Source organism: Phalaenopsis equestris, unplaced genomic scaffold (assembly GCF_001263595.1).
Source record: "Phalaenopsis equestris unplaced genomic scaffold, ASM126359v1 Scaffold000134, whole genome shotgun sequence".
NCBI classification, from domain to species: Eukaryota; Viridiplantae; Streptophyta; class Magnoliopsida; order Asparagales; family Orchidaceae; genus Phalaenopsis; species Phalaenopsis equestris.
The window spans coordinates 3,748,291-3,765,097 of record NW_018164576.1 but is presented as its reverse complement, the minus strand read 5'-3'; the positions used below and the strand labels follow the sequence as shown (position 1 = coordinate 3,765,097).

The 16,807-nt window shown below is 35.8% G+C and overlaps 1 protein-coding gene across 1 annotated transcript in view; it reads left to right on the top strand.

Annotated features, from left to right (window-relative positions):
• Positions 1–16,621, top strand: part of LOC110021356 (ABSCISIC ACID-INSENSITIVE 5-like protein 5) — a 21,371-nt gene extending 4,750 nt beyond the window's left edge. Inside the window, exons 4-5 of the mRNA XM_020719816.1 lie at positions 3,780–3,809; positions 16,139–16,621. Of these exons, the coding sequence (XP_020575475.1) occupies positions 3,780–3,809; positions 16,139–16,213 (105 nt within the window). The 3' untranslated portion in view covers positions 16,214–16,621. The remainder of the gene's footprint in view (positions 1–3,779; positions 3,810–16,138) is intronic.
• Positions 16,622–16,807: the final 186 nt, after the last annotated feature.

Below are 16,807 nucleotides of genomic sequence, written 5' to 3'. Positions count from 1 at the left end.
AGATATAGATATAGATATAGATATAGATATATATAAGAATTTTTGCCCATTCTCAGGTTTCGTCTTGCTTCTCTCCCTCTTGAGTTGTTCCTGTCATTTAATTCTTTATTCTCTTGCTCTCTCTTAACGTCCCAAGCACTCTTCTAATGCCACATTCTTTTATTTCTCACCATGCTCATCTTTTTTAGTTTTTTATTGCTTTAATAGTTGTATATTGTATGTTATTTTGTTATATTGAACCATCCAACTTCTTTTTCCATTGTTTACAAGTGATATGGTGCATAGGAAATAATATATACAGTGAACTTGATGAATGCGCATAATTTTACAAACTATTAAAAAATTTCTAGAAAGAAACATTGTGATGCTAGCATGCTATTGTAGTGCTACTTTTTCATAAATTTAAAAGTAGTTTTGATACGCATATACTTAAACTTTTATTGAATTAAATTTCATGAAATGATGAAATATTTCTAGAAACTTTTATTTAGACTAATTGAAAATTTTCATTTTCTTATTAGAGTTAGGTTCATTTGTCATGATGATGCAAGTAGCAGTATGAGCAAACTTTTTATTGAATTTAATTTTATTTTTATTCAAAGTTGTCCAAATTTTAACCTAGAATATTGTTGAACCTTTTTGAATAGCTGAATTCAAGATCAACTCCACGAACTTTGTCATGATTGCCTTTCTTTCTACCAGATATGTTTAATCTTAACGTGCAACATTGACCTCCCGATTAGATTCAAGCCTTGGTAAGTATTGGCTAGGATTTTCTGATTAAGTTTTAGATTTTTGTTGAGATTGAGAAATGAAAGTGTGGTTGTTTGAAATTGTTTTTGTTGGTCTTTTTAACTAGGAGGGGGTTGGGACTGGAAAGGTTAAGAGGGGAAGGGGAATTTTATTGACTTGGAATTTATCGTAGGGATTTTGGCTTACATGTAAAGACTTGCACGCTTTTTAGAAATGTTTTCTTTTTCCTTCTTTTATCATCATCTATTTATTTTGTTATTGTTCACGCCAGGAGTAGCTCATCTTCCATTTATTTCATTTATATTAGAGCTAAACAAAGGTAGGACATCAATTGTGGCTAAAGTTTAGTGATTTCTTACTTTTGTTTATATTATTATTTGTATTTTTAAATTCCGTCTCATGGCTTTTTACTCTTTAAGAAATTTTCACAATTTTCTTACCATTAATCCTACATGGATTTGAGGGATTGGTGGCTATTTTGTGTTGATTTATTTATCAATTTCAACTCTCTTTGAAAAATTACTTAGAAGATGAGTTTGTCTTTCCCGTGATGTGTTTACAATTGTCCTTATTACTTCATTATTTTTATTTTTCTTTCTTTTCAATGGGGTTTGGTTTAGTATTTGATTATTTGGTGAATGTAGCCTTTTTGAAACAATTTCGCGTGAATAGTTTGTTTTTTTATGCTATGATAAGCACAATGGTTTACTTATCTTAATTTATTTTAAAATTTTCAGTATTTCTTTTGCTTTTTTAGTTGTATTGCTATTTCTACCAATTTTGTTGTTTTATCACAATTATTTTAAATGCTGAAAAAATTGGTACATTTTTGCAGTAGAAATCTGATTTTCAAAATGATCAATTTTTTGGTTTATCTTGAAAGTGGGGTCATCATCAAAGTTAAATCATAAGAAAAATCTAACGGTAATCGCTTTATGAAAAAAAATACAATCATGATTTTATGAAAAGTTTCTTATTTTTGAAATTGTTGCTATGTTAATAACTTCCCTGATTTGATTGTTCATAACTTACCTATTGCCACACTATTTGAATGTCACTGTCATAATTTCTTTCTTTCTCTTTCTTTCATTAAGGCATCAATGCTATGAAGAAAGTTTTAGATACTTTTCAATTAAGTATTTCTTCAATTTAGTAAGATGACAACTAATTATACAATCAAATCATGAACATTTATATCTTCTCTTTTCCAATGAAATTATATAATAATATGTATTTTGATGCTTATAAACATAGAGCGAGTTTTATTAGAATTTCAGTGGCTTCCTTCTATTAATCTACTCTGATGAGTATGCCTAGAAATATTTTTTGTATTTTCATGTTTCTATTCTTTTTTGAATAGTAATATCCTGTCATTTATCATATTTATATTGTCACGGGTAGCCCCCTTTCATTTACATTGAAGGGCAATGGGTTGGAGAGAGGAGATGGGGGAGGGTGGATTAAGGGGAATTCGAAAATGCTTAATCTCAATTCATCATAATGAAATTAATGTCATTTAACCTTGTTTATAGAAAAAATATTTACAAATTAAATTCAAAACTAGTCCTATCATTTAGTTCGGATTCAAAGATGATTTAAAATTTTGAAAATATACAAAAGATAAGCCCTGCCTAATTTAAATTAAAATATGCCTAATAAAACTATAAAAAATCAAATTCATGGACTGATTTGGTTTGGATTCAGTGTATTTGAATCATTTGATTTGGTTTTGGCCCATGTTTTGCATCAAAATTTCAGGTAATAAGGAAGCTATTAACAAATTAGTACAGGAGAAATGATGATATTCAAATGATCATAAAGAAGATTTGATATATTAAATTATAGCTGGGAGGGATGATATTTATTGACGATGATGAGTTAGAAAATATACCTAGATGGTTGGGGCATGTTCTTTGGAGTTTGGATTATATACAATAATAAGATGAGATAATATAAATGTGACGGGAATAGAGAAGAAAAAATAAATCAAAGAAAACTTTTCTAGAAGTGCAAAAAAAAATGTTTTAAACTAGATTTAACTTAACATGCAACGCAAAAGAATATAGACGGTGTGGTGAAGATAATGGTGTTGATGAGTTAATGTTTCAGCAATGTTACATTATTTGAATAGGCGGTTTATGTAGCTTGCCTTTCAAGTTTAATTGCATGCTTCTCCGTGGAGAAATCTCATTTCATTGAAACATCACCTGCCAATTTAAACCTCAGCCATATGCATGTATGTATGTGTTTGTGCCTACATACGTATATTTAAGTGTTACAAATTATTTAGTAATTTAATTATTTATTTATTTATCGTGACCTGTAAATTTCATGCATATGCTCTACAGAAATTTTATAAAAATATACTCAAGTGAAACCCATTAGGTCAATGTCCCCCTCGCTTCACCTTTCCACCAATTTTTACTTGGAAATTATTCGTGAATCCTGCTTCTTACTTTTATTTGGAAATATATTCTTTTCTCTTAGCAATAACTTGCAATGATATTGAAGAAAACCTTTTTATATATTTTCCTTTTAATTAGTTTTCATAATAATAATGTGTAATTCCTATTTATTATGTATTTGCTATCAATTTACAATCTTTTTCATTCTTTCACTTGGGTATCAATTAAAATAGTATTTCTGAAGTATGGAAGCATTGCGTTCGTATGTCTTACGGCTGTGGAGGAATTTTAAGTTGGCTAAAGTTTAAAGGTGGTTCTAAGTGGAATTGTCAGATGAGGCCCAAAAGATAATTAAGTTTTTGAGAGTTGGGGTATGATAGCATCCGGCACTAACAATTATGATAAACCAATGCCGTAGATGGTTTCAAATGGTGTGCTGGGAACTGTGGGCCGTCTTTGATTAATGAATAAAATTCTCGTAATAAATGAAATGCTAAGCAGAATAGCTGTTTCTACGCATGAATTTCGTGAAATTCATATTCATCCAAAAAGATATGCTGTCTTTATATTTTGAGCCATGCTGTTTAGAACCACGATTAATGATTTTCTAAATTTTTGCAGGCTGAGTTCATCGAGATGCAGAAAAAACAGGTAAAACCTCTTTCTCTGCTTGAACATTTATTTGTGCTCTTCTTTTCCTCGGGTTTTTATTCCGGTCACATTTTGAATATTTCTTTGTCAATTATTAAGAATGACGTGAGCAATTACCTGTCTTTTTAACCTTTCTGCATATTTTACTTCATAATTTTCTGATCAGTTACTTAGTAGTAGCATTTTCGAATTTTCAAGTTGGACGAGTAATTTCTTGATTAATTAGATTTACACTTGACGTGTATATTTCTCATGCTCTGTTTCTGCTCTTTGTAAAACTCTAGGATTTACTTTTTAAAGTTTCTTCTGATAAATAGTTTGGTATTTTTTGTTTTGTGACTGGAGCCTTCCATTTAGTTATCAAAATTTTGGGTTTTGTTTAGTCAGATGATGTTCTGATGGATTTAAGCTGCATGCATATTTTGGAAATCTGGCCCAGTAACATTTTGAATAACGCACATTTTAGTATATCACATTTTGATGCCATGAGTTTTTTTTTTCCACATATCAAATCATGAATAAGGAAGTATTCTTTCTTGTATCATTCTGTTAAATGAATGCCATAGAGAGGGAGAGATCTTAGTTACTTTAGATGTATGATTTTCATTATTTCTGGTTGAGAGCTGATTTTAAACGCAAAACAAACACTCTACTCATTCTTAGAAAACAGTTATTGTCAATCTCAAGCCCAGATCCTTAGCCATTGCAAGAATTGCAATCGACATTCGTCGAGTAAGAGTGGTTTATAATTGTTTTTCGTTTTCATATTAATATTATTCCATGGAGTCCACCTACTCAAATGCATGAAATGGCTTGTACCTTTATTGTGCATGGAATTTTCTTCCATCCCTTGAAATTCAACTTTACATCTTACACACCTTCTTTAGGCCTTTCTGATGAGCCTGATGTGAACTTTTGATTTTGTCTACCACAACTTTCTACAAGTGATTGTCCAGCTTTTGTTGGTCTAGTTAGAAAGAGTTTAGATGCATGGTTCTTTGCTTGTGTGTGGAATGTCATGTCTAGCTATGAATATATAGTCTTACGGATGTGCATTTGCTATTAGATTTCCTTAAATTTATTTATTCCATAGAATTCCTGGCATGAATAATATATTTTTTCTCTTTAGTGTGCTTGGCTTTCTAGTACGCCTCGACATCGAAATTAGTGAACAAACCAAGACGAAATCACAATAGATTGGTGGAAAAATACAACTAAGGGCTGCTCTTACAAAAATCAAAGGAAACAATCAAGATACAAGGCTGATATACTATTCGAGAGGTGGATCGTTTCTCTCACACCCTAGTCATTGCTAGGAACGCCATAAGAAGATAGCAAAACAACAACCACAGAAAACATGCATGAAAAAATAAAACAAATCCTAGGTTCCCCCTTAGTAGAATCCTTTTACAACATTTTAAAACAAACCCCTTCCTTTCCTTCATCTGTGCCTCACACGGCTCCCTCCCCTTCTTCCCTTGATAAGGGTCGGCCCGTCTGTGGGCCAGTGGGATTGCAGTCGGCCGGTCCAGGAGAGACTGGCTGCATACTGAGCGTAGCATTACTCTCCTACCAAAAAAGAATCTTGTTCTTATGGTGGAAAGATTAAAACTGCTTGTGGATCACCTCATTAGGCTCTTATGTTGCTTTATAGTCTTGCAATCCTTTCCACTTAATCAATACCTCTATCGCTTCCCTTACTCAGCGCACTCTTTCGATCTCTAATGGCTCCAGAATCACATCGTAGCCATCCTTCAGCGTCAGCGGTGGTGTAGATGAGGGTGTGTGATCTTCAAACGATGTGTGCCATCACCCCATAAGGCCTAAAGTATCTCGGTGAAAGTTTTTTGCTTCTTCTCCTGACCGATATCTTCTGTCGATAGGGCCTCAACTTCAAGTAGATCATGTCCAAATTGCACCTCTCTTTTGTGTCTATCCGTTTCTTCATGATTTGTTGTGCCGCCAGAAGATGCCCCTTAAGCTCTACTAGTATTTTGCCACTCTCCTCCAAGTATTGATTAATGTTGGATACCGGTGCAGTGTTCTGCCCATAATATATCAAGTGAGATGGATCTCGCCCATACAATATCATAAAAGTGTTGTTTGTGTTGTGTTGTGGGACGAAGTATTATATCAATATTCGATCAATGCAATCCACTTGGCCCATAACTCGGTGTATCAGATACAAATCAACACAGAAATATCTCCACTCCTATTGACCCCTTTGTTTGCCCATTAGTCTTTGGATGATATGCGGTGCTCCTTTTAAGGTATGTCCCTTGCAACTTAAATAGCTTTTTCCAGAAGTGGCTGAGGTACACCTTGTCCCTATCCGATACAATCGAATTCGACACCCCATGCAAATGGACTACTTCCCTGATAAACACCGTGGCGACTGAGGCCGCAATGTAGGGATGTCGCAATGGAATGAAATGTGCATACTTAAGTGATCCACGAACACCATAATCACTGCGAACCCTTCTGACCGGGGTGACTCCTCTATAAAATCCATCGTCACTTCCTCTCAAACATTCTCCAACAATGCTAATGGTTGTAGTAACCCCCTAATGATGTGTTGAAGTACTTGTGCCGCTGTCACATATCACATTTTGCCACCATTTCTCCCCGGTTTTTGCGCATCACTAACTACTAAGGCTCTGTCACTAGACGATTGTAGGTCTTTGCACCTCTGAATGTAACCCGATTGCACTGCCATGAAACTTTTAATAATTCAGAAATATGCTCCGACGAATTGGGTAGCTCGAATTGCCCCTAGTGGAGTAATTGTTGTCCACTCATTGCATATCCTAGATGACTGTTCGGATCTTGTAGTAATTAAGTTTTAATTCTACTTAGCTCCTCATCCCTTTCGCTCTGCTGTCTCAAGACCTCCCAATTTAGAACCAAGAGTACCGATAGGCCCGTCAATTGAGGTTCCTCCACCTTTCTTGATAGTTCCAACTGCCTTATTCTCCAATCATGCCCGATACTGAATCTTGAAACCATACCGCAGTAGCTTGGATAACCATCTTTAATGCTCCCTAGTCACCATGCACTGCTCTAGAAGATACTTTAAAATCCTCTGATCCGTCCCGACCAAGAAATGTCGTCTCAACAGGTAGGGTCGCCCCTACTGAATGCTAAGACAATTGCCATCAATTCCCATTCATATACTGACTTTAGCCTCGCTTAGGCTGTAAGAACCTGACTGAAATAGACAATCGATCGCTGATCCTACATGAGCACTGCTCCCAATCCATATCCTGACGCATCCGTCTCCACCACAAATGATTTACTGAAATCTGGAAGCGCTAATATCCGTATGCTAGTCATGACCCTCTTTAGATGTTCAAATGACTGTTTGGTTGCTTCCCCCTAATTGAAATTGTCTTTTTTTAATTGCTCCGTCAATAGCCAGACTATCCTGCCATATCCTCTCACAAACTTTCGGCAGTAGCCTGTGAGTCCCAAGAATCCTCTCAATTCCTTCAAATTCCTTGGTAAGGGCCAATCAACCATAGCCTTAAACTCAGAATGATCCACTGTACCCGTCCTGGTCACCACATGTCCTAGGTACTCTACCTGTAACCGAGCAAAAGAATATTTCTTCAAGTTAACATATAACTGGTGCTCCATCAACGTCTTCAGGACTGTTCTCAGGTGCCCCACATGTTATGGCTTTGTACGACTTTAGATTAGGATATCATCAAAGTAAACTAGGATAAATTTCAGGAGAAAATGTTGAAAAACCCTATCCATGAGGAATTGAAATGTCGTCAGGGCATTGATGAGACCAAACAACATCACTGAGAACTCATAATGTCCTTCATGTGTCATGAATATTGTCTTATGCACATCCACTGGCTTCATCCTGATTTAGTGATACCCTGACTTAAGATCAATTTTTGAGAAAATGACTGCCCCATAAAACTCATCTAGCAACTCATCAATCACATGAATAGAAAGCTTGTCCAACGCTATTTTCTTGTTCAAAGTTCGGCAGTCCACGCAGAATCTCCAACTATCTTTTTTTCCTTCACTAACAGGACGAGAGGGAAAAGATGACTCATAATAGGCCCGATAATCGAGCCTCGAGTATCTCCCAGATAAGCTTCTTTATCTTATCTTTCTGAATCTGGGGGTACTTGTATGATCTTACGCTGATGGGAGAAACACCCTCCTTCAATATAATAGCGTGCTCGTGCTCCCTCTAAGGTGGTAACCCGCTTGGCTGTTGGAAAACATCAGTAAACTGTTCTAGGAGTTGTTTGACTCTTCGAAAACTCTGCCAACTTTGAATCTCGAACCGTCTCAATCTCTGCAACTCCACCAAGTAACTCAGTCCTGCTCCCCCAATTGACTTGACCATGGTTTTGGGCGACACGATGGTTTTGCATATGCTAGCATCTCCTTTCAGCACCACCTTCCTACCCTTCATTTGGAACTCCATCGTCAAGGTCTTCTAATCAACCTTCATCATTCCCAATGTTCGCAACCACTTCATCCCCAAAATCACATCTATGTTGCCCAAATCTAAAGGAAGCTTTCCACCACCTGTAAGTCATGTAGTGTCTTAACCAATCTCTTGCAAATTCCTCGACTTTTCTCCACATTACCGTCTCCATCATGACGCCAAAGCTCACTTTAGTTACAAGCTTCAATCCTAGCTTTTCTACAGCCTGATTTGAGATAAAGTTATATTTGGTCTCGCTATCCACCAATATCACAATTGGTTGTTTCCCGATCCATCCCCTCATCTTCATGATGTCATTCGGGATAAATCTCATCACCGAATTGAGGGACACCTCTATCACATCCAAATATAGATGCTCCTCCTCCACTGTTTCCTCTTCTGATTGTTCACTCTCTGTATCATCCGCTGAACTAAAAGAACTTGAAGGACACGCTCCTTACAATGGTGTCTTGGGGCGTATTTCTCATCACATCAGTAACACAATCCTTTTGCTCTTTTGTCCTGTAATTCTGTATCTATGAGGCGCTTGAAGTTACTCCCGGGTCTTGGTTCGGTACTCTTCTCCTTCGGCATCTCTTTCTGAAATGATATCGTTTGAGTCCTCGATGTCGTGGCTGTCATGGTGCTCTTGTAGATTGCTACCTTTGCCGATCTTCTTCACTTGTTTCTTATCCTTCATCATCTGGGCGAGCTCCATCATTTGTCTCAATGCACATGGTCTCAAGGGGCGAATGGCCGCTCGTATGTCGGGCTTTAGACCTTTCAAGAAGTTTTTTTCTAAGTCCACTGCAGAAATCCATTCAATCTCCATGACAAGAGCTCAAACTTCTCTCAGTTCTCCATAACCGTCCCCTCCCGAGTCAGAGCATAGAATTGCTCGTGTTGGTTTCTTCCTGAATGGCTCAGAAACGTTTCAACAAGTAATCCTTAAACTCCACCCATAAGTATATTGAATATCTTGACTCCATCGACTGGAATTGTGCTAAAGCTTTCCCCTCCAAGCATAATCCCGCGAGGGCTGTCAAAACGGCTCGCTCGCGGACAACCCGCGTGTTCAGCTCGTTCGCTAAGTTAACGAGCCGAACACGAACAACACGAACAAAGATTTGTTCGTTCGTGTTCCGCTCGTTTGGCTATATATATATATATATATATAATATGTCGTTGATGAGTAGTATTTTTTAAAAAACTTAATTGACTACAAGGCTATAAAGTTTTATAATCAATTAAAAGTATAATTAAGAAAATAGAATAAAAATTATTAAATTAAATTCAAATGATGTTTTAATATAAACAATAATTTTTAAATCTTGCTCCAATCATTAACATCTTATGGCTACCTAATTGGGGTTGTCACAAAGACTCTTTGTTGGTTTTGAACTGCTCGTGTTCGACTCGCTAAGAAAATGAGCCGAACACGAACACACTTTTTTAGCACGAAATATGAACAAATCGAAAAGGAGCTGAGTTTGGGCTCGCTCGTGTTCGGCTCGTTTACACCCCTAAATCCCGCTGCCATGAGCTTCTATACCTTTGTCTACCAGTTGATCGCAAAGTATCGCTCCGCCCGATACACCCATTCATGTGCATCCTCCCCTTCGAAAATTGGCATCTTCAATTTCCCAACTCTTACATCTTCACCTCAACCTCCTCTTTCTCTGGTATTTCCCTCATGTGTCTAGGGTGGAACTCCCTCCTTCGGTCGTAGGCTTATCCCACTCCCGAATCCCTCATTCCTCCATCGTGTTCTTTTTTGCCCCTTACACCATCCCTCATCCAATTTTATGTTCATCCCCCTCCATTGAAAGTCTCCACTCCCCATCCTCTCGGAGTCATAGGGGGATGATCTTGTAGGTAGATGAGGTTTTCTTCATCGTCTTCTCTTTCCCTTTTGGATTCCCTGTTCAACCCTTGGTTATAACTGACAACTGAACTGATTGGCACGACCCTGGCTTGTATCTCCATAAGCTTTTTCATCTTCTCCCGCATTTCTGTTATGCTTTTAAATCCATTTTTCATTGGAGTTTCATTGGAAGAAAACCTATCTTCCATTTTGGCGAACCTCTCTTTCATTCCTGATTTGATTTGTCCTACCTCGCCTTATAGCACACCTACTTTCTTTGCTGTTATCCTACTAAGATCTATGTTTTGATACCAATTTGATATGCCTCTGCACTGAAATCAGCGAACAAATCACGACGAAATCGCAGTAGATAGGTGGAAAAACATAACTAAGGCTGCCCTTACAAAATCAAAGGAAAACAAACAAGATACAAGACTAATCTACTATTCGAGAGGTGAATCTACTCTCCCACATCCTATCATTACGAACACCACAAAAAGAAAGCAAAACAAGAGCCACAAAAAACATGCATGAAAAAATAAAACAAACCCTAGGTTCCTCCTTAATAGAATCCTCATATATCATTTGAAAACTTTCCTCCAAACTCCCCACAAATTCTCCTCTTTGAATATGTGATTATGCCCATAGTGGATCCCACCCCCTTCCTTTCCTTCCTCTGCGCCTCGCCTGACTCCCTTACCGTCTTTCCGCGCCAAGGGCCGGTCCACTGGATTGCAATCGGCTGGTCCTGAAAGGATCAGCTGCAATACTTGGGCGTAACACATTCCCACGTTCCTTTAAATTCATTTTGCATACATTTCTTCTTGTAGCTATCACAAGTTTCTTAGTGTGGTCTACAGCTTTTATTCGTCTACTTGAGTGGCTTTACTCGCTTGTACCGGGTAATGTCTGTTGATACATTTTGTAAGCAGCTTGCCAAAGCTATAGGCTATACAAGGCTATCACATACATTACTGTTGCCTTAGTACAGAGTTGCTAAAATCTAAAGAAGGCATGGTATTGGACTGTAGTTAAAATTTTGGCTCTGGTTAATCCATTCGGTGATTTCAAGTCAATTATAGTTGGGGCCTCTCAGGTATTAGCCTTTTTTGGAATTGTTAGCTTTGCCTTTTTGAGCTTCAGATTTTTTATGGGGTGCAATTTTGAGCAAAAGTTACAATTTTTCTTTATTTTTGGGCCTGGAGACAGTATATGTCGATTACCATGGACATGTGATGAATGGACTAATCTTAATCCACATTACGTAACTGAGAGTCAAGGCCAAGTAAGATCGTTTTAGTTTATAGAATTAGAATATGCAATTTATGATTGTAATATAAAAATGAATTATAGATTATTTATTAACAAAGGAAATTCGAGAGGTCCCAAACAAAAGAACTACATTAGTTCGGGATGCAAAATTTGAATAATATTACTGCTAAGAAAAGCTGTAAACCCAGTACCCATTCAGATGAGTTGATTACCATTGATGTTGCTTCTTAGAGAGTATATCTTTCAGGTGAGCTGGATCTACAATGTTCCATTTGTTTGGATAATGATTAAACTCGAGGTCCATCCATATCATGAACCGATGAACTTGAAAATTCAAATATTTTATTTGGTAGGATATTGTTGTAATGATATATGATATATTCAAATACATTAGTGCATGCATGTGTTCCAATTTTTTTTATTCAGGAGGCATATTTTATTCTTGATAATTGCAACTTGTTGGAGGCTTTCTGGAGGCAGCCCTGGATTTTTTTTTTTTTTTACTTTTTTTTTAAAGGTAGCCCTGGACTTTCTGAAGCTTGTTTGAGATTAGTCATGGCACTGTTGTGGCGGTCAAAAGTTATCACTATCCTGCTGGACCTTTTGGACCTTGCGCCAGTTCTCATCAGAGCCTAATAGTGCCTGGTGGTCAAAATTTCCTGAAGCATTTTACTGCAAGCTTTGACAACTACTATGAATTTCTTTTTTTCACTTTTTTTTTTTTTTTGAGAAATTCTTACTTTTGTAGGGTTTATGTAATTTAAAATTAATGTTGATTATTGGTTAAATCCAACATAATGGCAAAATTTAGCAAATTTTATGGCTTTGTAGAACATGTTTCAGGTTGTAACCTACCAAATGAGTCCTGAAGGACAAGTATTCCCTATACGGTGCTGTGCTGAACTCCTTTTTGTTTTGTTTTCTCTCTTAAAAACTTAGTGTGTTGATGTATTTCTTCCTCTAAGTCATCCCCTGCTGTTTACAAGCCTCTTCTTATAGGTGCCACGATCCCTGCCTACCTGTCCTCCCTTCTCCTTGCAGTTATGTATGAAACAATATTTTCATGAACCAGTTTGTTAATGTTATCGTTGTTATTTGTCATCTCAGCTATGGAAGGTACCAACTGCTTACGTTCACTATTGCTTATCCTAAGCTTATAGTTATGATGTTTGGCATCATGTTTTTTGAGTCCTAGAAATCTTGTATAGTGTTTCTATAGAGCTTTTATCTGTTTGGAAGTAATTACATAATATTGTCTTTATTTTATAATATATCTTCTTAATTCAACAGGAACTCCCTGTTTTTGCATCCTTATTTAACTCTTGTATTTGTCTATAAAAGCATAAGTATTATAATGAAATATTTGAAGTTTTTTTCAGTTATCTTTATGTGGTATCAAAACATAATTAAAGCTAACAGTCGATCACCTTCCCCCCTTTATCTCTTATTGGTTTTTCCTATGCTTCTTTCCTCATTATGCTTGGCCTTTACCCTATCCCATTTCACTCGTATATTGCGATCACCTATGTTTTGCAATTTCGGTCTCGTCTGTTGTACGAGCTCGCTATCATTCACCTATTGCAAGCATTTGCATGCCTCTACTAGCAACATCGCATCTTACCATTCAAATTTGTCGCAAGACCTTTTCCTTTTGCCAACCTCGCATGCTTGTCATAACCCCTCGTCCCAATGTTAGTCTTCTCATTCTTGTGCAAGTTGTTGTCGCTTTCACATCCCCACTTGCACATGTGTCTCATAAATGATCTCATTTGGTGATTGCTTGCTTACAGCTTCAATTAATTGCTGTTCTTCTATCTATATACATTAGTACTCGTCACTATCCTCATATTTTCTTTATACTTTTCGTTGATAGCTTCCTCTACTTTGCCCGAAATAAAATGCTCCTCCAAAGCCGATTTTATTATCAAATTCAATGATATCAACTATAATTTATGAAGGCGATTAAGGCACACGTCCAAGATGCCTCAATTTGAGGTGCACAAAACATGTCTAGAGGCTTGTTCTTAATGTTGCTAATAAGGCTTGCATCTTTTTGAATTGAACGTTTGAGGCATGCTCCTCAATGAGGTAATGTAAACAATTTATATTAATATATTATATGTCAATATAGTTTATATTATATCTGATATATCATCGCATGCTTACATATTTTATTCTATATTTTATATACATTTTGATCTGTTCAGACACCCCCATTCGACTCAATATATAGGTTGATTGTCCAATCTGTGTGGCCATGCGAGGATGGTCGATCAAGAATCGTGGCAAATGAGGCTGAATCATAAGTTGATAGAATAATTACATGTGTTGACTTTTCTTAAAATGAGACTACTAATGATCTTGATTCTTACATTGTTTTTAAATTTTATGTGACTCTTTATCTTGAATCTCATTTTAAACTTTCATTTTACGCTAACATTGAGGATTTAGATTTGTTTTCTCTGATTATTACGTGATTATGTGATTTAAGTCCATATGACAATGAATTAACTAAATATGTTAAAAATTTGTCTTATATTTATAAATTAGTTTAATTTATAGATATATTTTTATTTTTTAGTTTTTGGCTTGTGGCTTACTTTGCTTGGGCAAAACACCTTAATTCTTGCTCTAACCTTCTTAAACTTTGCTATCAACCACTCTTGTGCTCTTAGATTTTGCATTTTCTCATTGGCTTGTATGAAAAGCTTCATGATTTGGACTCCCCACCTTTTGAAAAAAATATGCTTCAACAAGTATACAAAGTAGCAAGCCTTTGATTTAATATTTTTGATGATAATGATCAATAGCTTTGAACCTACAATTGCTTTCATTGTGATTTTCTTTCTTTAGGTTACTGAGCTTACTATGTGTTTTCTTTTGATCATAATGAAATTACTTTTTCGCTAACATAAGAGGTGATCAAGTCTTGTGGCTTGAATCAAAACTCTTTTCCATGTTAATCATTCCAATTGATTTTTTTCAGGACCTTAGTGTGAATATGATTGATGAAATAAAGGAGTAGCATTTATTATCTTTTTGACATTACATCCATTATTCTCTCCTCTACTATTTTCTTTTACTATTGGGCAAGACATTGCGTCGTAGACACTCTCCTATTTATAATCTTTCTAATTCCAACCATCATTTCTCTATTTCTAAGTTTGAATGTCAAACTGAGTATGGTAAACATCACTGCATTTTTTTTTTATGTGTCAATATTTTCTCATAGTTTACTCCTTTTAACTTGATCCACTTTGATAATTGGGGTCTATGCGTTGTATCCAATCATCTTGATTTTTGTTATTCACTTTAAAGAGATGTCATTCCAGTAGATTTTTTAATCGTGTTTTCCATTTATATGAGTGGGGTTGATGTGTTTTCTCTTTTTTCTTTGGTGGCGGCAAGATTAGAGAGAGTCCTCTTAGATGGTTTGGTCCCATTAAATATATTTTTGTAGGATATTACTATGCTTAGAAAGGTATTTGTGTTATGATCCAATTACATATTGTCCTATGTATTTGTTGATGTTACCTTCCATGAAGCCTTTCCCTGCAAACCGGTTGCCTTTTTCAGTATGAAATTTTCTCAAGGTACTTGACTTCTACCTCTTGCTCTCGTGCGTGCTTTTTTTCGCTATCGGTTTTGCATGTCATGCCTTCCAGTCTATACTATGATTGAGCATCCTTTGACACTTGAATCCTTCTATCTCAATCTCCCAGTTGCTCTCCTTAAATATACAACATTGTACTTACTGCCATAATGAAGGATGGATTTTACTCTAATGAATGTAAACAATGCCTTTCTCTATGGAGAACTATATGAAGTAGTTTGTATGGGGCAACCTCTTGAGTATGTTCCTCGACGGGAAAATAGCATTTGTAGGCTTTAGAAAACCATATATTATCCGAAATAGAATTATTGTACTTGGTTTGATAAACATTGTAATGCTTTTATTGGTATTGGTTTCTCAAATTGTTCAATTTATCACACTTTCTTCGTCTGCTATTTGTCCTAGGATATTATGATTTTTATTGTCTATATTGTTGACATTCTTTTCATTGGATATGATATTTTTGCTATTGTGGAGGTAAACTAAATATCTTCGAAAGTTATTTTTTATTGAAAGTTTAGGATGACGAATTTCTAGATATCCGAGTTTGCTTACCAAAAAATGTTTCTCTTTCCTAAATGAAATATGTCATAGACCTATTCAAGGAAATAGGACTTCCTAGGTGCAGCATGTTGACTTTCCAGTCGATACCCTTACAAAATATATAATGGCAAAGAAAAATTTGAAGGAACTCATTATTGTTGTAATTTGATTGCTAATTTTTTTTTTCTGATTGCCACTTGCCTGGACATTTTGTTGTTGTGGCAAGGAAAAAAATGAAAGATCATCGCTTATCATGTTTTCAATGAAGAACAATTGACATTTTTTTAATAAAGGCTCTGGAATCACTATGTTTCTACAATCTTTACAAAAACCTGGATCTTCATAATATAAAGGCTTCAACATAAAGGGAAGTGTTGCTCTAAGATTTTATCTGATTATAAGTCGGCAATTATTTTAAATTTTATTTTTATTCTATAGCTTATCCTCTTAATTATGGATATTGTAATTACCATTATCTTCACATTTTGTCTTTTGCACTAACATCAATGTTTCATTTGCACAAAAATTACTCGAGCAATGATGATTACAATTTTCAACTGAATGTGTAATTCTTATACAATCAGGTCTTAGAGATACTTAATCAGCAGCGTGCAACTAAGAAGTTATGCCTGAGGAGGACGCAGACAGGTCCCTGGTAAGCCAAATCTTGGCTGAAAAAGTTTACATGGTTAATTACATTCTGCCCCGTGAGAGTTTGATTTCTATCTGTAGAAAGAAACATGTACCCTTGCTGTAAATTAAGGATCAAGAGTGAGCTATTGTAGATAATGTTTCCCATCCCATAATTAAGTTTGGCCCTTTCCATGTTTCCTGTTTTGCGGCTGGAGCACTTCACTTTTTGCTCTGCTTTTATTCTCTGCCATTATCCATTACATGGCATGGAGTAGTTTTATTGTCTCAGTTATTATGTATGAAGACTTTATACACGATATGAATTATACTCGCATTTTTAAGAGCTATTTATCTGTGATTGTATTTCAATGTTTAGCGGACCATTATGATTTTAGCAGGGACAGCTTTTATGAGCATAAGTGGCTAAGGGGCCCAGGTTCAGGTTTGTGTCCAAAACTAATTTTTTGTATAGCCTGCGGGTTTTTGCGTAGCAGTATATTTGAGTTGATTGATGAGAAGTGCATTGTTATTTATTCACATATGCTGATAATTGTTTTATGCTCTGTCATTTTGTATATGATGGTTCTCTCACTAGGCTTTAGAATATATATATATATATA